Here is a 22,610-nt window from a genome sequence, read left to right on the forward strand (position 1 = left end):
GTCTTTCGTTAAATAATGCAGCAGTCCTTAAAGCACAACAATTTTGAGAACCACAAATATAAATTATTTCAATTTTTACAGTCATACTATAAACCATTGTGTGAAGTATTTGGGTGAGTCGTTGAAAAGTCACAAGATGATATACAATGTAAAATATTTTTAAAAGTAGGTTTAAACATCTATTTTCTGGTATGACCTAAAACCTGCATTCCAACTTAGTAAACAAGCTTTTTTATCGGATTAAAAAAATTATTGTTACTTTTGACTATGAAGTACAATCTGACATACTTGACTTAAATTGGATATGGATCAGTAACAAACCAGAAAAAACAGTTCAGCATAGAGTACTTAATTATCTTTGGCAACGGATTTATTACAAAATGTGCATCTATTCCAAGAGAAGGCTTTCAGATTGTTACAAAAATTTATTATTTAAAAAAATATTATTTTTGTTTAGTCCCAAATGGAAAGCATTTTGAGCATCTAATTAAACAAGCACTTTATAAAACAGAATTTATTTTATTTACCCTCTACTTTTCTTTGACCCTGTATAAAGTTTAGGAAAAATGATCAAAAGACCTTTAATTTTAGGTATCAAACAAGCGGTGGTGCCATTTAAAATTTTGGGGTTGAGGTGCATCTGGCCTAAAGGGTGACTCTTTCTTTAACCAAAATATGGTGGTTGTAGTTCCCCCTACCTGTATACCAAACAATTGTACCAAATTGCGCAAAAAGTTTGGCAGCTGAGTAAGAGTAATTTTTAAACATTACATTAAAAAATCATATCTGTTCGAGTTATAAGCGTCTTCTATTAAAGAGATTGGCATCAGTATCTATTAATTAATGATGGATCTTTCCTGCCTCAACGGAATAATCAAATACTTAATAACTAAGTGAGTAAAATAGAATCACCGTTATGTAATAAATATTATGTCTCTATAAGTTACATGGGCACGTCATATCAGTAAATGTTGTAAGCGTTGTAGAACAAAATATCCTTAAAGGCTGATGTTCAACATGGCTGTATATTGTCACTTACAGTTTATATAATCAACTGTCTATTCTTAGCATGTAGTCCAATGCGTGATAGTAGCAGTAAAGACCATAGGCAATATTCTGATGGTCACGAGCCTTCTACAGTTCATGTTTGCGGTAATCGGAGTTCAATTATTTAAGGTAGGCACCAGCAGTCCGTGATGTTCCGCAAATGCACCTATGGGAGCCGAGCCGACCCAACCCGAGCCAAATATTCGCTACTAACCCGCATGTACATGCTGAATGTGTGCGCGTGTAGCGCTCCTCAGCGTTTCGGCCTTCCAGCAGTATCCTCATCAACAGACACTTGTAGTCATATCTAGGGTAGGGCATCGCCGCCGCTTGGTCGACCCAAGGTGCATTTGAGACGGCTGCGCGTTGCCCCACCGATCAGTTTTTACCCTATGCTTCACGAGTGATTAAATTTAAAAAAATTGATACTGCGTGCGCCTTTATGGCTTTCGCAGTGTTGCTTTGCGTTTGCGTCCTTGGTGTTTTAGCTTTTTTACATGCCATTGCGCACAACAAGAAACTTAAAAGTCATAAATAAATAAAAAATAATATATATGAAGTCAGGATGTAATGCTTTTAGTTTCAGTTTGTAGCTTTTCTTAATAAGGATTCTTTACGTCCGTAATTGACTCTTTCATTTGTTTCATCTCTCTTCGTATGCCGGTTCTTCTTCGTTATGGCTAAAGTACGTAGTGAAATGCGTGATAGTAGCCATTAAGACGATCGGCAATATCATGCTGGTTACCTACCTTCTGCAGTTTATGTTCGCTGTCATTGGAGTGCAGCTCTTTAAGGTAAATTTCAAGGAGGCTTCTAGTGCTGCACCTACGCGGTAGATGTGCATGTTCTGTCGTAACTGACGACCGAATCGATGATAGCGGCATGAGTAGGGCGCATGCGCCACGCAAGCCGCTCACTCAACTCACAAATCACGCTCAATACCATTATAGAGTTTTTGCGATTTTTTTATAGGAACGTATTAATTGATTGTTAATTTGTTACAGTTTTGTTATTATTTGTATTGCACTAACATTTTTTATTTCTCAAATGCAAAATTATTTTTATCACATTTTTATTGTATTAAAACCTATTCCTCTAGTTATATATTTTTTTTTAAACTAGATCTGTATTACATTTTTAATAAACTTAAGAATATTTAACAGTTGTAGCCATTCAGGTAAATTAAGTAAAACAATTATAAGTTTTTTAGTAAATATCCAAAGAAATCAACGGTGAGGTGAGTTTGAGCTGATACCAAAATAAATAAACACAAACATACAAGCCTTCCAAGTTACCATTATAACATGCCACATTGTTCTTCCACAAACCAGCCTCTAACATTTTTGGACACATTTATTATACACATTTCTTACTAGTATATGACTACAAGTGATGATGGCAGTTTGTACATTTTGTCCTAATTTTTGCATTTTACCTTGCATGTAAAACTAACATCTTCAGTATTATTTTTGTTAGTTGTATTAAATGTTTTGTGTTCTTTGTTAATATTGCAGATAATTTGAAAACGTTAGTGGATTCGGGTAGATTTTTAAAATGCCAAAAGAAGTTCCGCAAAAAAAGCTGAAATTATTAAAAAACAATTACTCATCTTAGACCAACCACCTAATTTTAGCTAATATCTAAGTAAAAATTGGTTAGTATTGTGGACACAGGGTTACCTTGGAGTCATCCCTTAACGTTCACCTAATGAATAACTTAGCGGTAGTTTGTCAAAGATCCTTTATACAACTACACGTCAATAAGTAATAATTTTTATTAAATGATTTACTCGCTACTTATTGGTAGTAAAGCTTGGACCATGTTTTTCCTCAGTTATTTTAAATTATGTGTACACTAACCTTAAAGGTCGCTGCAACGCTTCTGCTCGTTTGTAGTTAGCGAAAATGTCTTCCATCATAACGACTGCACATAACGTTTTGACTGATTTTTTTAAATAGCGGACGAAAAGAAAATTGCTGACAAAACGTTTTATTTGCTCACTAGGCAACATTTTTGTTGCTTATACTAGGGGTTAGAATTTACTAATATCCAAGTTGGAATTCATTATTATTGAAGATACACTGTTATCTTGTAGTCTAAGTCAGCCCTTAACGTTCATCTAATGATGGAGGATCATAACTTAAAACTATACATCAATACGTATCCGTTCTTATTAAATTTATTACTGGCTTCTTATTGGTTGTGAAGCTTGGACCGTGTTTTTAGTCAGTGTATCCAGATCATATGTAGGCTAATCTTAAAGGTCGCTACAAAGCCTTTGTTGTCAATCCTCTCCGGGTTTGTCATACCTCGTCCAGTTCATGGAAAACATCTAACTAGCCGTTTACATTTAACATTTTGCTTGACATATTTAGCATTCATAAGCAAGACTGCTGTCAAAACATTTTATTCGGTCACTAAGCAACATCTAAGTTGGAATTGGTCATTATTGAAGATACACTATTATTTTGCAGTCTAAATAATCCCTTAACGCTTTATTACAAAACTATTTTGACAAATAACTCAAAGTTAACTTGTGGAATAACGTCACATGTCACAGTTAACTTTAAAGTGTAGAAGTTAACTTTATCGGGTGGATTTTGCATTATCGAGTAATCGGATGTATGGAAATTTACCCTTAATCTGACGAAAGGCCTCTACACACTTTTTGTTTTTTGTCAACTTGCTTGCCCAGACTTAAGGGCCGGTATTATAAAACTATTTTGACAAATAACTCAAAGTTAACTTATGAAATAACGTCACATGTCACAGTTACCTTAAAGTGTAGAAATTAACTTTATAAAAAAATCCTGGTTTTTGACATGTATTCTGTCAATAATTTTGAATATAACCCAATACTAAAACAGCTTCTATTCCTCGTCATGTAGATGGCGGTAAAAAAAAAATTATCTCGTCGAGACTACCGGATTGTCAAGCATATGATATGTCATATAAAATGCCGCAATTTTTTAAAGTTCTTTAGCTTATAGAGGCTTTCTTTCTAGTAGTATATCTACGGCCAAGCCAAGCCAAAATAAAAACACGAAAAATTCATCTTTTGACAGTAGCACATGGCCCTAATAACGTCTCAAAGACGAAGAAATGGCACGTTTATAAGACTGACATTTTATTGCTAAGAGTAACTTCATAGTTAAAGTTAAAGTTAACTTTTAAAAAATATTTATAATACGGGCCCTAAAGTGTATATATCCTAAATTTGGGATTTAAATTTGGGCAAGTATCGATCTATAAAGCCTGGTTTACAGGTAATGTTTTGTCGGCTTCATCTGGAAACACACCGCACAATTATCATGTAATGCATGCCGAAACAATTATGGCTAAAAAACTAAGTGGTTATAATTACACAAAGTTCTGATTTTTAGATATGTATAAAAATAACGCAAAAATCCTAAAACTATTAAACTTATCGCGAATATTTTTCAGGGGTATTGGGACTGCCTTTCTTATCTCTTTGATTTTACTTAGCATAGAAAGAGGAAACCTCAGTAGAATTTAATCCATTAAAAAATTACGAAACCAGTGTCGTTTGTCTACAGCCTTTATATTTCACACCAAAAGAGAAGACTGTAAGCAAAGACCTATGCGCGTCTATACGAACTTTTTTCTGTCGTCTTGCACACACAAAGCTCAAATTTGTTTATTTTTTGGGGCTTTATGAGACCTCATTCAGTTCGTATTATGCAACCTTAAATAGTTCATGGTAGACGTCGTAAAACGTTAAAAGTAGACAATGTTGAAACAAATATTCGACAACATTCTTTGGCATACGTAATTTTTAAAAGCGTTAAGTGCTCAACTCAACTGTCAGTTTTTTGGAGTATCATAAAACAACACAACTAATGTTGCTCCATTAGAGATTGGACCCACGGGTTACAAGACCAGCACCCTCTCAGGCGGCAGCCCTTACCTATCTCAACTACCGAAACACCCTGAACCTAAGTCGAGAGGGCCTTTGGCACAGAGAGAGGAAGAGGGGTCTCTGATTTTGGGTTTTGGGTCCCGCTTCGTACCCGTTTTATAAACGTCGTAAAAACATATTTAACACTGAATCTTCAAATAGTATCCCTCGTCATTGGCTAAATTGCCGCAATATTATACCTGTCATCTAAATTATTTCAGGGGTACTGCGAGACTTAAGGCTATGGGACCGCCACTCATGTACACAGACCATTGGGCCTATAATCCGTAGGTCCAATGTTAGGTTTGAACTGGCTTCGGACTTGCCATCACAGGGTCCTCTGATGGTTCGTTCACAATCGTTAAATCCAACCAAAACAATACGTCATATTACGTTCAAATGCTCCTTGGACCTTAGTGCAAGGGAATCAAGACAAAAAGTAATTTTAAGCCTATCAATGTGTTTGGCAGATTTTTGTTTTATAAGGCAAAAAAATGGCGAGCATATTATTGGTACTCGTGTGATCTACAAACTTCTTTGTCATTTGATGATTGACTAAAAAAGTTATTTAATGACTTTGATTGGCCATTTTCTACTTGATGCTTGAAAAGCACTTGGCAAGCATGAAACATCACCGATGTCGATGCCGAGCCTACTACTTGTTCTTGTACTGTTCGTAGTCACTAAGTCCTTAAAAATCAAAGATGAACAGTTGAAGTGGCCGCTTGGTTTGTAGATCAGACTGGAACACATAGATTTAGTTGGATAAGTACACGGTTGGTTGGCAAATAACTAGGTCACTGACATGTTCTAGCCTTAGAGTTCGTGCTTGATATTTTTATAATAACGTTCATGATTTGTATCAGCAGAGTGATCATATTGACAAATTCGTAAGTATATTAACAAAAATTAGGTAAATGGGCAAATATTGGTGACAGAGAATCCTAGTGGTTGCTTAATTGCTGATCTCGTAGAATCCTATGATTTAATTCCTTCCCTTTTTAATTTGGTTCCTAGTTCCGAATCAAAGAAATAGGCAGAGAAGCCGCTTGATGAGTTGCTGTTTTTAATAATTTCTATTTTTCTTTGCGGAGTTTCCCAAACAACTTCTTTCATTAATATAATCATTTCTTTTAGAAATATAACTGAAATATATCAGATGGTAGTTCACGCAATAATTAAGAAAATATATTTAATCTAACTAAACTTAATTTATGCTAATCTGTTACTTATTGCATCGGCCTAATTTTTAGCTTTTGAATTACATGCTTTACACGTAGTCCTTTGGTCGTAAATTAAGGTTTACCAAGAGAACAATTTCTAATTAGTCATTATCTTAAACAAACAAATATGGGACAAGCACTTTTCGCATCGTATGGCAACATCGATCGCAGTGGGCAACGAGACGTGACAGGCCTACTCGGTCCAGGCACATTAAACATTTAATCGAACGATAAAACTGACATTTATGTCGTTGGGCAAAAACTAAAGAAATAGGTGTGTCCACACGTTTTTATTAAGCATTTCAGCTTCGACGTTTTCGTAACGTTTGTTAGGAATTGGAATAAACTGTCCTGTATTTCTAAAGATAGTGTTACGTGAACTTCATGCTGAAATAAATGATGAGATAATTACTTAGAGGACGCACACTGAAACCTTTGTTGGAGTTTATTGCTTTCTGCACTAAAAAACTTGCACTTCTGGCTTTAGAAAATCTGTTATAGCTCAAAAAAGATTTAAGAGATTGATGATCGTAAAGGATATAGAGTACACAAGCTCACTTCAGAACTTCGACTTATTTTTTAATATTAAACAATATTAAATATATACATGCAAGTAATTACTTTTATTATTTACTTAATACGACTTGTCTGATCCGACAAATCGTTAGATAAGTCATTGTGCCTGGATCACCTTTAATGCAGGTTTCGTCTGGTTGCTAGTTTCTCGCAAGTCGGTGTTGACATATGCCGAGGGGAATATCATAACTATAGATCACAGATCACAGTGCTTAGTATAATTTAGATTTCAGATAGTTGCATGTGTCAATTTTAATTTATTTTTAAATACTTCGTACTCTTTTATGTAATATCTTTTTTACTAAGAATATTTGATCAAGGAGCTGTTCCAAAGGGTTTAATTTACATTTCTTATAAATTTTAAGTAAGACTTGTTTTAAATTGTTTAATTAGCGCCCACTGTTTAGTTTTCTTTGTAATAATTGATTTAATTGTAATTATCAGTCGAAAATGTATTTTTGATTAATTGTTTCTATTTAGGGCAAATTTTCGAAATGCTCGGACGGTTCAAAACTGACTGCTTCAGAATGTAGGTAAGTGATATCACAAGAATTACTAAAACTGCTTTAATACACCCACTTTCAGCAGATTACTAATAAAACCGTGAATATATCTGAAATAGAGACAAATATAAAAGAGTGTCACGAACACTTATCATATAATTTATGCCTCATGCGCCTTAGCGCAAATGAGTACGCAGATTGGGCGGAGCGTAACTATGCTGTGGAAAAAAGACTGCGCGGTTGCGCGTTTTATTTTAGATCTTGTCCTATATTAAGCTGAGCACCAGCAAGGTGCCTGCTTCTTTGCGAGGCTAAAGAAGGTTTATAAATATTTTAGCTCGTGAATTTCCTTACTTCTTTTCCAATCCTTTTGTTCAACCGAAGGCTGGTTTACGCAAGTTCTTAGTCCCATATGGCATTATTAAATCATTTATATATTCATAGGAATAAAAGGATTTTCAGAGGTGATCTGTCTCTTAATTCAATGTTTAAAAGAAGAGCTTAAAAATATCGGTCTGTGTGTTATGCTGCATTGGTTTTCATATTTCTTTACTAAGACGTTGGAGCAATCATATTTTATCATCACGAACATTTCCACGTCCAGCGAACCTAATAGTCGTTCAGAATTGATCCAGCTCATTTTTTCCATCATATTTCCAAACAACAAAATATGTATTATCCTTATCAAAGTTTGATAAGATGATAAGGTCCCAAAATGCTACATGAAGAGTTTTACTATTACTGAGCTCACTTCACAGTGCTGAGGAAACTATCATCTCATAAGAAAATAACTTCCTAATAGAAATGCATGAAAAATGAAAAATTTCTTGACCGAGAGACAAGAGATGAAGAGATTCTACTAAAGAGATTCTTTTTTCATTTCTCTTTCATCAGTATTTTCTCCAGACTCTGTCTAGGATTGTACTGCAATACTGATCAAAGCACTTCGAACAATAATCAATTCGTACTGACCGTTTTAAGGATAGAATGACGCTCTTGATTGAACAACTTTTCCTTTTTTAACGAATTTACGGTTTACCTCTTTCAGTGAACCATTTAGAATAATAAGGTTTGCAGCTACTATGCAGCTACCAGCTTTTCCTTACAGGCGAGGAAGTATGCATTCTACTTTCCTAATAATATAATATCTCATAATTTAGGATACCAATATAGTAAAATTGATCCTATAGCCTTATAGCATGGCTCTCAAATATGTGATTTTTTCGTAACATGGCTTTGGCTTTCTGGATTAAAAGCAAGGTTGCTTTCTTTTCCCCTGTTCTTTAAGCCGTATCATTCTGCTAAAGCCGGTCATGTTTACTTGCATTGCATGTCCGCTGCGGCGAGTCTTAGGTTGACTTGCCTCGGCCCTGGGTGGACTCTTATTTTTCTCTTGTATATTTCTGTGTTCGTTTAATTTTAAGATTTGTTGTACCGAGTGGTGTTTCTATCTTATCAGAGTGCTTCCGTGATGATACGGCAGGCCCTGTTTTTAACTGTTCATGTCTGTCCATGATAAACAGGCAAGGATAAGCCTCACATACACCTTATAAATCCTGACCTTAGTTTTCAATGATAGTCTGTAGTTGGAGTGTAGAAGCGCCTAGTTTTGCCTTTGCTACCTGTCGTATAGCATGTTGTGCCGTGAGGTGTTGATCGAGTAACCGCTTTACTCTTCCGTGGATTGATCTGTAGTCTCCATTGGTCCATTCATGCCATTACCTAGTCGAGATGACGTTGAAGGCGTGGGCCCAGCTAGCTTTTCTATGTAGCCGATGTTGTAATGGCTGTATAGCCGGCAAACTGGCTACAATATGAGATATCTTACACTAGCATATAAGCTCTCAATCCATAGTAATATCAAAATTATTTGACAAATTTCTCACAGTTTTAGATGTATTGACTGTTATATGGCATCCACGCAAGTGTGGTCAGTTGCGAGATACTACTTATTGCTGAGCAAGCACTGTTGTCATATATTGACAAAAATAGTCAAACTGCTGATGTTCAATAAAAAAACTCATATTGTATTTTTTACTTTAGAGGGACATATTTGATATACGTCGATGGAGATATAAACAAGCCTCAAATGAAAGATAGAGAGTGGGAGCCCAACCGCTTCCATTTCGACAATGTAGGAAAGGCTATGCTAACTCTTTTCACGGTATCAACATTCGAAGGCTGGCCGAACTTGCTGTATGTGTCGATTGACTCAAACAAAGAAAACCAAGGACCAATACATAATTACCGCCCAATCGTAGCTGCTTATTATATAATCTACATTATAATAATAGCGTTTTTTATGGTTAACATATTTGTCGGTTTCGTCATCGTTACATTCCAAAATGAGGGAGAGCAAGAGTACAAAAATTGCGAGCTCGATAAAAACCAGCGGAACTGCATTGAGTTTGCTCTTAAAGCTAAACCGGTCAGAAGATACATTCCTAAGCATAGAATTCAATACAAAGTTTGGTAAGTGACATTTTCTTATACTAAAATCAAAGACATTCAAATTAATTACCTTCGTATCTTGGCAATGTTTCGGGTTAAAGTACACCACATCAAGAAGCAAGATACCACTAGACTAAGAGACGACGCTCTTAATGAACATATAAATACATATAGATTAGAATAGAATATATATATATATATAGAATAATATATATAGATAATTATATAGAATAATCCAGTTTTTTGCACACCACACAGATACGTATCATCATCATAGTTGCGGTCGACGATAATGTATTTCCTTTGATCTGAGCGGCATAGTCCGGACGTTTAGGAATTTTAATGTGCTGTATACAACATATAAAATCAATTATGAACAACATGAACTATCTGTTCTTTAAACAAATAGAGAATTTTACAATAATTTAATAAATATAGTATACAACTTTTGACAATGCTTACCGGGCTAATAATATTCATATCTTTAAGCTATACAGGTTCGCATTTAGACTGTAATATATTTGTGTTGATGCAAGATGGCATGATTTTTGACTTTAAACGATATAACATTTCGTTGAAACGTTATTATAATCATTATTTATTAAATATAACGTGACATTGCCAATATACCTAAACTTCTAGACAATTCAAGTCTTTTTTGATATATAAAGAAGATTATACAACCTAAAAGAATACTATATTTCCAGGTGGTTCGTTACTTCCAAGCCATTTGAATATGCCATATTTACTTTAATTATTATAAATACCATAACTCTGGCGATGAAATTTCACGGACAATCAGATAACTATGGAAACGTTCTTGATTATTTAAACATGATCTTTACAGCTGTCTTTGCAATGGAGTTTGTTTTTAAATTGGCTGCTTTTCGGGCAAAGGTAAGCAACGTCCAGTATTATTACCAAATTTATAGACATCGTAAACTTGCTTGTAATCAAAGTAACATAAATATTTATTACAACTATACACACTTAAATATTATGATTAATGGAAATGTATTCCACACGCATCATGTAAATTTTTTTAATGACTAAAACATTTAGGAACTTTATTTTTCTGTATGAAAGCTAATAAACACAGGGTATCTCAAAAAAATGTAGTTCCCTAACCTTTCTGCCTTTAATGGCTGACGTTTTACCGATTATCCCATCAGCTTCTTCACAGCGCAGAAGCTGGACCTGAAGTCTGCGCCACTGGTGCTGTTAAATGAAAAAGTGTAATGGGTGAGGCATTTGTGCCGGTGAGTTGTGCACATTCAGTTTTCTAAGACTCCAGTATCTCAAATACTTTTATCAGATTTAATACCCAAGATGATGGTTCACACTTAAAATAACTGTAGACTATTTGACTGTTTATGTTCCTTAACTTTTTTAATGTGGCTAAAATTTTAGGTATCCCTTCGTACATCTTTTGGATTCTTCAAGATTCAATCTGAAGTCAATAAAATTTTATGTTTTTGTCATGCCGTACGTAAATTGATTAAATTGGCTCAGTTCTTAGAGCTCATTCACCGTTAATGATTCTTAACTCTTGTACCCTTTCGAACATCTCCTGGATTCTGCAGGTTCTATTTGCTTTTCTATTCGTAGCCGTTAACCGATTTTTTAACTATAATCCCACGCGTTTCTTCATAACATAATGTGATACTGATGATTTACGTTGCTGATGCACTCTTATATATGTAGAAACATACAGTGAGACAGACATTTGCGCAAAAGTTCGGTTTTCAGACTTCAGTATCTTAAATAATGTTGTGGGGATTGTTGAATTCAATGGACTTTCTACTTCTTTCTCATTCGCCGAAGAATTATTTTGAGGTAAAGAATTTATTTTGTCAAAGAGAATTAGATGTCCATATCACGCGGCTGTCACGCAAGTGTGCGAACTTGTCACCTGGTTAAAATTGACGATAACCTTTCGAACATCTTCTGAATTCTGCATGTTTTATTCGCCTTCCTACTTGTAGTCGTTGGCCGACCTTGAATTGGGGATATCTTTTTGAACACATCTTCTGGATTCTTCCTGTTTAGATTGCAGTATCTGGAGTAATGTTTCGAGCATCTAACGGTTGACTGATCATCCCACCAGGTTCTTTGCAGCGTAGTTAAGCGTCTGGAATTGATGATCTATGAGGCAAATTTGTAGTGCAAAACCAAGTGGCAAGTTTTCGGTGGTGATCCATCCAAAACAGTGGAACTTGTAAGTCATTAAACCGGAAAGCTTAAGTTGCCCTTAATCTTCCCTACATCCAAGTTGATTTAGCTTTTTTCATGCTTCCACCTAGAGGTACTTCGATGTCATGCACAGAAGCTACCATTCTCGGACTCATTTGGGACACACCATTAACAATTTCAAACATTTTAGGGTCAATATTAAAGTAATATAGTAATAAAGTAGTATATAAAGGATAGGAATACCATAGTAAAAAGAGGCGATGCTCTAGAAGCCTTTGATGCATTTGTTTCTAAAACAGAAGCATTCGTTATACTTGGTGATGTCGAACATATTGTCTGCCAGTAGGTAGACTGAGTAGAGGTACTTGACGGCAAAATGCTTTTCTGAACAATGTTAAATTTGTGTTTTTTGGGAGGTTTCTGAGGAATATCGTGCTGTCGAAGGCGCCTTCTACCAGATGGCACTTCTTCACTTGGGGTCATAGAGTTTTAAAGCTTCATTCGTTCAGGCCAGAGATGTTGTTCCATTTGACCACGTGGAACTTTTGCATTCATTCTTCTGTTGTTAGTCAATGGCCGAGTTTCAAGTAATATATGCTTGGGTCTGTCTCGATGGTCAGGCGATTATGATTGTCCCTAAAGTTGTAAAGGAGCATCTGCTCTAATGGGTTGTGCATGTTCTGTTTTCTTATTCTCTAGTACTTTGAATAATAATGTTCAAATTGTAAGCAATTTCACTAGACCCTCTTATGCTCATTCTCTAACACTAATTTTGAGGCCAAATCTATTTTGTCAAAGAAAATTTGATGTTTAATGTCATGCTGATGATCTGCAAGTGAATTGACTATATTACTGAGTCCAAAGTATGTTTTGAAACTGAAGATTGAAGGCTTTGAAAAAAACTCATCCACATTCTATAGAACAAACATTCCAAGAGACCACAAAAAAAATAACATAATATAGTTAGGAACAACAACAGATCAGTTAATTCACTAGACATCACCATTCTACACCTTCGCAAAATAATTTGTTACAAATTTCGATCTTAATTAATCACATATGTTTCATCAACTGAAAAACATCATATGTGATTCATATGATTGTTTACAATTTGGGAGCATCTCGTGGGCGAATTTTTATCTGGTGCGCAGCAGTTCCACCCACCTGCGCAGATGCTCTGTGAAACTCTTTAAAAACGTTATTTTAAGGCTAATTTTTACGGTAAATTAGATGCTTAAATAACATTTTGTTTTTTAGAATTACTTTGGAGATGCTTGGAACGGATTCGACTTCATTATTGTCTTGGGAAGTTTTATTGATATCGTTTACCAAGATGTTAGCGTAAGTATCGCATTTTTAATTTCTATTGTTTTAGGAGTAAGTAAATTGTATTTATTTGCTCCTTGCAATACTACTTGAAGTGCAATGACAACATTGACATTAACTCGATGTGCCACGTAATTAAGGACGGAAACAAAAGCGATGAGCATTGTTGCGCTATTTCTCGTTTATAGAAAAACGATCTCCAAAGTGAAATTTCCATTAAAACTTGGATTTTGTACTAGATAACATCATTTTGTTTTTCTATAGCCTGGTCAAAAAAAGATCAAGTTTTCCGGCAACTTCTTCCGATTATTTCGTGTGATGAGGCTCATAAAGCTCTTAAGTAGAGGCGAAGGTATCAGAACCTTACTTTGGACATTTTTCAAGTCCTTCCAAGCACTACCTTACGTAGCTTTACTTATAGTAATGCTATTTTTTATCTATGCTGTTATCGGTATGCAGGTAAGTTGGTCTTAGCATTGAGAATTTGTAACAGAAAATACATTAAATATTTTTAAACAGATGTTTGGAAAAATCGAAAGTAATGATTTGGAATCTGGAACCTCACTAACTAGAAACAACAACTTCGCATCGTTTTTTCAAGCTGTGCTGGTTCTTTTTCGATCAGCTACAGGTATTTATCAAAAAAATACCTAAAATTTTACATTACTTCTATGATTTTATTACAGGTGAAGCCTGGCAAGAGATAATGATGGACTGCGCAGATACTCCAAGAGCAGTATGCGATCGAAGATATCGCGAACGTCTCAACCGTACCGTGGGGGCAAATGAAAGTTGTGGTTCTGATGTTGCTTATCCATACTTTATTTCTTTTTATGTATTATGTTCGTTTTTGGTAAGTCAAATATATTTCTTCCTCATTTTTTCATTATACTCATGTTACATCATACATTCAATCATTAACCTCAGTCGAACTCAATCCTTTTCAATTGTATTTAAGATGTCCAACTAATCCAATCGGTTTAAACTTGTAAAACGTACTACTAAGCTAACTAATAAGAACTAACCTAACCTCACAAGTGTTGTAGCTTTTAAAATAAAATTAACACTAACTCAGTCCAGTGCCTCCCACTAAACGGCTTTAAGTGCCACACTATTTCTGATTTAAAAATTAAAAGAACTTAGGACGTTTGATCGAAATTATATGAAGCGCTTCATTCAAATGGATAAACCTAGAAGGTTTTATTCTGGGTAGGTCATGAACACAATTTATTACATTTTATGGAGAAAAAGTTGCAGGTTGTTTAGACAAATTTGTCTACCGCATTTGACTGAGCCAACTACAACATTCTTCTACATAAATTGAAAACTTTAGGAATTGGAGACAGTTACTCTATTATATCTTGGTTGGTAGACTTGTTTGAAGGAAGATTATAAGCGGATTGACACTGATGATCACATCAATTATATCTCTTTCTTGGTATTTGCATATGATGTGCATTTTTAGGTCTATATACAAGCTTCTTCAAAGTTGTACCAACGATTTACGTTTTCCACCTCCATTTTCCCTATTGCTTCTAAGGATTTGAAAATACTAGGCTTCTTAGGTAGATCAACAGAGGACTTTATTGCAAGTACTTTCAGACTATTATATTGCGTTCCAACTAAACTAAATCTCGAATATTGGTCTCCCCAGTATGGTCATTTTATAAATCGAGTCCGAACCCAGAAACTTCAAAAATCTCCAACCCATCCTTTTAAATTTCATTTACTGATCAACATAGATGTCTCTTACCACAACCAAGTTATATACATGTTCTCATCCGAAACCTTTTCAACTCACCTACCAATCCAACCATCTACTCGTAGCTTATCACGGCCTTTTTCTGATTTCAGATTATAAATTTGTTCGTAGCAGTAATTATGGATAACTTCGATTACCTTACAAGAGACTGGTCAATTCTAGGACCTCACCACCTGGATGAGTTCATAAGGTTATGGAGCGAGTACGATCCCGACGCAAAGGGTCGTATAAAGCATTTAGATGTCGTGACTCTTTTGCGAAAAATATCGCCCCCATTAGGTTTCGGTAAACTCTGTCCGCACCGTGTCGCTTGCAAGCGGTTAGTATCAATGAACATGCCTTTAAATAGTGATGGTACGGTACTCTTTAATGCTACTTTATTCGCGGTGGTACGGACGTCACTACGTATTAAAACGGAAGGCAATATCGATGATGCCAACTCGGAGTTACGTGCGGTTATCAAAAAAATATGGAAGAGAACTAGTCCAAAGTTATTGGATCAAGTAGTGCCACCACCCGGTGTTGACGATGAAGTAACAGTCGGGAAGTTCTATGCGACGTTTCTCATTCAAGATTACTTTAGGAGGTTTAAGAAGAGAAAAGAACAGGAGTTGAAAGATGGGGACAAGGAGCAACATAATACTGTTACTCTTCAAGCTGGGTTGAGGACTTTACATGAAGCCGGCCCTGAATTAAAACGTGCAATTTCGGGAAATTTGGATGAATTGGTTGATGACAATCCTGAACCTATGCATAGGGTAAGTTTTCCTTTAAAATTATATATCAATTATTAGGAATTATTTATGCATATATGACTCTAACGAAACATGCATTCTGATTCAGAGTTTTTGATAAAGAAATGGCATATTCATTTTGTAATCAATGCGACAGTATTCATTCTCGCCTTTATTTAAAATTCTTGCTTCAAAACGTAAATTAAAGTCACTGGATCTGAAAAGCTAGACCATTGAAAAAGTTAAACCATTAATGTGTCCCTACTGTATATAAACAGAATAAAAGTTAAACATAAAAATGTAAATTCAAAGTTTGGACAAAAACTTTTCTGCTACAAGTTTCTGGCGTTTCACCGATAAGTCGAAGTTTGGAATATAAATCAGGCGAAAATGAGAGGGTGCGGAATTGGGTGGAGCATTTTTAAGATAACTAACGCATAAATCAGTTGGGGTCATATTATTTGTTTGGTTTTGGGAATAGATTTTGTGATCTAGAAGTGAAAGTTGTTTGGAACATTGGACATTGCTATTTCACATGATGTGTACCTTAAGGGAGGGTGGGCTTTACATATTTTATTTGACCCTCATAAAAATGGTTTTTAGCTTTTATTTATTTACTCACAGCTAGGCCTTTTTCATTTACCCAATCACCTGGAGGCTAGTTTTTAGAAGTACGGACTAAGAAAGTTGTGAAATATTTGTTTAAAAAATAGGGGAGAAAATAAGAAAAAGTTAATGTTCTCTCTTAATTAAAACCTCTTTTAATTGTTAGATGAGCTTTGTTAAGTTTTTGGTGAGCACGAGAGTAAACGTTATTGTTCAGGCTATCAGTAAAAGTTTTATTAGGCTTCTAGCCCTCCTCATCAGGATATATTATATACAAAATATATATTTAGAATTAAAAGTAGCTGAGGAAATTTCCGAAACCTGGAATAAGCCTTTAATTTTGTGAGTTTTCTTTTGGGTATGACTTTAATATGATTGCTTTAACTTTGAGGGAGAGTTCTCTGGAAACTAAATGGATCGATTGTGGAAAAATTATAATTTATAAATTTGGCTATGTTTGGTAAAAGATATTTAAAATATTTTATCATTAATATTCAAGTTTCAATGTTCCAATCCTCCATTATCATCCATGTCATAAAATTTAAGTTTTATTCATTCATATATAGATAAATTTGAGAGTAAAAATATAAACAAATGATATACTATTATATTACCTATTAATTTATTTTATATCTTCTTTGTATATCATTTTTAGCGAAACCACTCTCTATTTGGCAGCGTATGGTCGTCGATGAAGCGCGGACACAGTTTCAATCGTGCTAAGTCTCTTAAAATTAATTCAACACAGATAAAAATTACTCCAGCATCTAGTATAGACCATTTACCATATAATTCAATTAAATCCGCCGTCACTGAAGGAATGAACCATATCACGTCGATAACGAAGAGTGTAGTGCAAAACCGTGCAAACGCAGCTGCATTGAGCGATTCATATATGGACGAGGAGATTCCGTTAAGGTCTTTATCAAATCTCAATAATGGAGATTCTGAAAGGCATACATACTCCGTTATGAAGTATGTATATATATTTTATGTAATTATTAAGTTAGATTATTAGTCTATTTATTTTAATGAAATATTTTAATATTCATAACGGTGCCATACGAATGTACGTTATACCGTATATTTCTATTTCAAAAATCAAGATTTAAACCTCATTAGCTTATTCACTTTGCCGAAAACGGGCTTATACAGCATCTAAATCATATGGCAAAACGTACATGTATACGGCACCTTAAAAGCGAAACGTAGTTATATGGCGTTGACCAATGTTTATAAATTCGTGAGGATTTCTTGAATTAAAATGTACGTTTCAGGTACATTAAAAAGCATTTCTATTTTTTTATATCTGATCTAAAAGTTAAGAAGCGCATAATCATAAGTTTCTCTCAATTTTTAGTAAAAGTGCATTTCTACACCCTGGCTATAAGAGTAAGAATACGAAAATTGGTGTGCAGTTGAAAGTTTTTTCTATAATGTTTTTTTCTCATGATTTTTATGCTAACCTAATCACCATAACGTTTGTATTTTGTGTGTTGTGTTTTTTATAGTTTGGATTCAAATTTTCATCGGATTTTATTCATATAACCTAACATTTGGTCATCACATTTCTAACCAAATTAAATATTTGGACCCCAATTAAGTGCTGCTTAATATTAGTTTCGCAGTTCTTGTTAACATATGGCCAACATAGTTTTGTGGAAGAATCGATCGAATAGACTCGTCAAGTATTTGAGCAGTTTGTCTATCCTTCTAAAGGATTTTTGATGTTTTGAGAAAATTCTATCACAGTTAACTAAAGTTTTAAAAATGTTTTCAGATATCTCTTGAGAAGAGTTGCTATACTAAAAGTCACCAACGTTTCTCTGATTGTCCTGCCTTTAGTAGTAGGTCTTTGGAAAGTGAGGGTCCTCTTTAGTAGGACTTTTTCAAGTGTAGTGTATGTTGTATTGTATATTCCTTCCTCTATACAATGTGATCTTTAACTGGCGGTTGACACGATACAAGCAGGCCGGGATCCCAAACTAAACTATATATCACACAATTGTGATACACTCACAGTGATATAAAACCCATTGAGACCATAGAGCCAAAAAATCGAGACAAACCGGATACTTATGAGGGTGTGCATTTCTTTTTTAGTTGAAGATGAAATTCTATTACAAACTCGGGTTTTCTACTTAATTTGCCCCGCAGTGTTAAGAAATAAGTTGAAAACGTTGATACAAGCTGCTCAGTTTAGCTTGACCAAAATTTAATTCAAAATCCTAATCATCACCTTTTCCTTCTTCACTCTGATGAATTTGTAGATTTATTTGGCGTTTTGGCGTTTAGCGTAGCATTAGTCTTTTAATAGCAGCTCCACTCAGGATACATCTAGAAACAACTTTTCTAAAACAATCGTGTAATAACTCGAATAGCAATTATCTCACATGTGGAATAACCACTTTCATCACCATCACAGTATGATAGACGAGTATCACTACCCTCGATAAATATTTATAGCTAGTGTTTAACTAATTTATATCTAATGTTTTATGACTAGAAACCATGTATATATAAGGTTTTACGACTTATTGCAAACCAATGCTGAGATTCACATTTGAATCCAAACACTTTAGTATATAGTGCCTGTTTACTGATAATTTTAGTAAACAGTGGCCTTTTGTTTTGCGTTGATCAGTCTTCAAGGCGACACTCAAGAGCTAATGCCGCCGACGCCACCACCGCGTAAGTCCTCCCCATCACTTACGGGAGAACTCCATCACCAGCAGTCACCTGGGAGCCCAAAGAGCAACTTTACACGAATTGCGAGTGGCCTGAAACTGGCGCAGGCTCAAGCAATGGCAGTCGCGGGTTTTTTACCCTCGCATGCTCAACCTTGTGAACATCACAGTTACAGTTGCAGATCGGTCGGTTTAGGCTTGCATCCGTACCAGGTGTTCAGCGACTACGTTCCAAGATCAAGTGATGAACGGCATGCACGTTGTTGCCTCTTTTATCACAGGGCATCTTTTCATGGCCAAGGTTAGATTGCACCCAAGTTGATGAACGTACTGTGTAAATTTAGGCCCTTTTTATTTTATTTCTGCCAATTTATTTCGCGAGGCTGCGTTGCGCGGCTTTTCCGTTGTCGTTGCTGTGCAAGATGGATGAATCGCTGCGCAAACCAACATGAACATTGTTACAGTACAATTCAATATTAAACAGTCATTAATGCGTTAATTTTTAAGAAAGTGGTCCATCCCATTACGTGTAAGCCGCTCGAAAGCCAAAAAAGTTTAACTTTACAGAAATGTAGTCTGTAGGAAATCTACATTTGACCCCAAAAAAACTCTTCACGTAGAATATTCTATTCTGAACACAATAATCGAAACACACGTGCCAAGTGGTAAAGAAACTATTTTGCTGAAGTATATAGTAAAGCGTGTTTTGTATGAAGTCAACCCTCAAGATTACAGCCATCAAGGGCTTACTAAGGAGGCTTTTGGACAATGTTTCTCCATTTATATAAAATCAATGGCTACTACATAGGAGTTAGCTATAGATTTGATCAAATTTGGATTTACAAAATTTACCTAGAAGCAGGTCATATGAAACCGTCAAAAGCGTTACTCGAGTCACCAAATACCATAGATAAATCAGATAACCTTTTCTAAAATCTGAGTGAAGTCTGAAGATGGTTTGTGGAATTTTTTCTACAATCATTTAGAGAAAATTAAAGTGATTCTAAATATATAGATAAAATTCTGGAGGTTCAACTGCATGAGAACCACGACAGGAGTAAAATTCAGATTCCAGAACAGTTAATACTACTGTGACAGCATAGTTAAGTTATATAACTAAATTGTATAGCACATAATGGGAATGAAACAACACATGTACATATTTATAACATATGTCTAACTTTTCGAAAGAATCTCGAGTAACTTAGCTTATTGAATACTGAGCAGACTCCATACACTGGTGACGCTTGAAGCAAGTCAGCATTAGTAGAAAAAAGTGCTCTTTTTAGCAGAAATTCTTAGCAGATTAAAATTAATTCTACATCTGCCTTGCACCAGAGACGTGCTGGGCGAAAAAAAGTTGATCAGCAATTAATACTCGTGCACTGTGCGATCCGACCAGAATGGAATAACCGAAATGATAATCGTAGTTTACGGGAGATCTCTTCCTACTAACATACATCACCGACCATCTCCACAGCAGCCTATCCTGGACACATCATTCCTGAACAGCGTCTAAGCTACATTGCAGTCTCTCGCAATCCTCGTAAGTCTCTACGGTCTGCAAATGATTAAAAATGGACAACTATAACATCGACGATGTCATTTTGTAAGGACCAAGAACGGCAGGAAGACAAGATTGCTGCTAATACAACCGGGGAAATGATTGTGCGAATTTATATCCAATATAATGAACAAATTGTCTACTACATTTCAAATGAGAACATAGTTTGATATTTGTATTAAATTGATAAGAAATAAATATACTAGAACACCTTGGGGACTAGGTCTATGATAAGCAAGAGAGCTATAGATATAAATAGATATAAATAAAAAGCTGTTTTCAACGGAAGTTGGGAAATTTTAATTAATACAAAATAAAAATTCTGGGAAAGTACCTACAGATACTGACGGTATACAAAAGTGTCAAAATTAATACTTTTTAAGAAAACTCAGAGACGTAATTACAACTTATAAAGACGATGATAGCGTTGTTGCCATATGATGCAAAGAGTAGTGGTACTTATATGTTTTTTGTTCTGTAAAATCCTATTTAAGCGTCTTTTAAATAGGCAGTTTATGCTCTCAAGCAATTTTAGTTCTTCGTAGTTGTATATTGATGTATGTAAATTATTAATAGTTATCGAGCTTTAGGTAGTATTTATTTGTTTGCAAATTGTATTGATGCCTGTCTTAGATATTTATTGTAAGTATAGTTTTTCTTGAGTTTGGCTAGATAGATCTAATCCAGAATGGCTTTGCAATTATATGTTGTTAAGAATGTTGATTAGCATGCATTCAACTTTTCAATGTATACCCAAAATCTATTTGGATATTAAGTACAATAAAGCCTTTATAAGATTTAAGCTCAGCAGGTAATAATTTTTATTTAAAATGACAAATTACTTCCTTCCTCATAACTCTTCATTTAAAGAATATTATAGAGGCTTACTTTATGAAAAACTAAATATTTAAAATGAATTACCTGCAGCCAGTGTAAACAAAATGCGTTAGTTTCAGCTTCACCTACAGAACCTAATGGCCACGTGACAACAGAGAGATTGGCTCATTCACTGCCTGGAAGTCCGGCGGAACGAAGACCACCGTCTTTTGAAGTAGTTGGATCCGCCGAGAGTCTTGTCGGAAGGATACTTGCCGAACAAGGCTTAGGTAATGTAGACTATTGCATTCATTACAAATGTTTACATTGGAATAAACCGCTTTTTTAACTCTATTTAGTTTGCTCATAATAATCAACTGTTATGTTCCAAATATGTTTAGTTGCACCCGACTGAAACAACAAAATTTTCAAGATTCCTAAAAGGTACCTGGTTCCCGCACTGCGGTATGCTCTGTTGCAGTGCTATTGTGCCCCATAGACTTACTCCTACATATTTAGTTCTGTTGCTTGTAGGAGGGCTAGTATTTGGCTCACATTGGATCAATTGGGTGTAGTTCTTATCCTTTTTGGGGAAGGTTTGACTTCCCGTAGAAGCATAGAGTGGTTTCTTCCTCTTCCTGACCACATACTCTACATAGCGGTGTACCTACTTTCGCGAGTCTATGTAGGTGTTTCCTGCAGGGTGCATCGCCTGTGAGCAGCCCTTTCGCAGTTGTTGCCTAGAGTGGCCCAGTATGTTCTAACCCTTCCTGAGCAACAGTTATTTGGAGAGTTCCAGCTTTGACAATTGTTCCCAGTAGTTTTTATGCTCAAGTTCCAACCACTGACTGATATTCCTTTTCCAGCTTAGCCAGGTTTTATCGATGACACGGCATGTTGGTTCTAAGTCTGTTGCTGGCCTCCTTCATTGCAAGCTGGATTCCCTTTCTTGCAGCGCCATAGTGCCCATATTCTGCGATAGGATTTTGGGTTTTGATTTTTAGCTAGATCCACGAGATTCTCCCAGCAGTTTTGTACAGTCCTTGCATGACTAGTCTTAAACTGTCCCAATGCGTTTTTTGCTATCTGGTCTCCTGTAATGATTTCGAAGGTTGGGTCCCTTGTGTCCGCAGATTCCAGTTCGAATCTTACGTACCTGTGATCTGACAACCTGGATTTATCAGATACGGGCCGCTGTCACAA

The 22,610-nt window shown here is 35.3% G+C and overlaps 1 protein-coding gene across 2 annotated transcripts in view; it reads left to right on the plus strand.

The window, feature by feature from the left end:
- Positions 1 to 22,610, plus strand: part of LOC126748207 (muscle calcium channel subunit alpha-1) — a 120,256-nt gene that overhangs the window by 94,155 nt on the left and 3,491 nt on the right. The window contains exons 19-30 of one of the 2 annotated variants that reach the window (XM_050457281.1): positions 1,069 to 1,176; positions 7,246 to 7,298; positions 9,312 to 9,740; positions 10,427 to 10,616; positions 13,170 to 13,253; positions 13,503 to 13,697; positions 13,758 to 13,869; positions 13,925 to 14,091; positions 15,093 to 15,758; positions 16,996 to 17,315; positions 18,985 to 19,328; positions 21,542 to 21,697. In XM_050457281.1, coding sequence (XP_050313238.1) covers positions 1,069 to 1,176; positions 7,246 to 7,298; positions 9,312 to 9,740; positions 10,427 to 10,616; positions 13,170 to 13,253; positions 13,503 to 13,697; positions 13,758 to 13,869; positions 13,925 to 14,091; positions 15,093 to 15,758; positions 16,996 to 17,315; positions 18,985 to 19,328; positions 21,542 to 21,697 — 2,824 coding nt within the window. Of the gene's footprint in view, positions 1 to 1,068; positions 1,177 to 1,733; positions 1,842 to 7,245; positions 7,299 to 9,311; positions 9,741 to 10,426; positions 10,617 to 13,169; positions 13,254 to 13,502; positions 13,698 to 13,757; positions 13,870 to 13,924; positions 14,092 to 15,092; positions 15,759 to 16,995; positions 17,316 to 18,984; positions 19,329 to 21,541; positions 21,698 to 22,610 lie in introns of both variants that reach the window. The other variant, XM_050457282.1, reaches the window with a different exon arrangement.

This window comes from Anthonomus grandis, chromosome 22 (genome assembly GCF_022605725.1).
Source record: "Anthonomus grandis grandis chromosome 22, icAntGran1.3, whole genome shotgun sequence".
Taxonomy (NCBI): domain Eukaryota; kingdom Metazoa; phylum Arthropoda; class Insecta; order Coleoptera; family Curculionidae; genus Anthonomus; species Anthonomus grandis.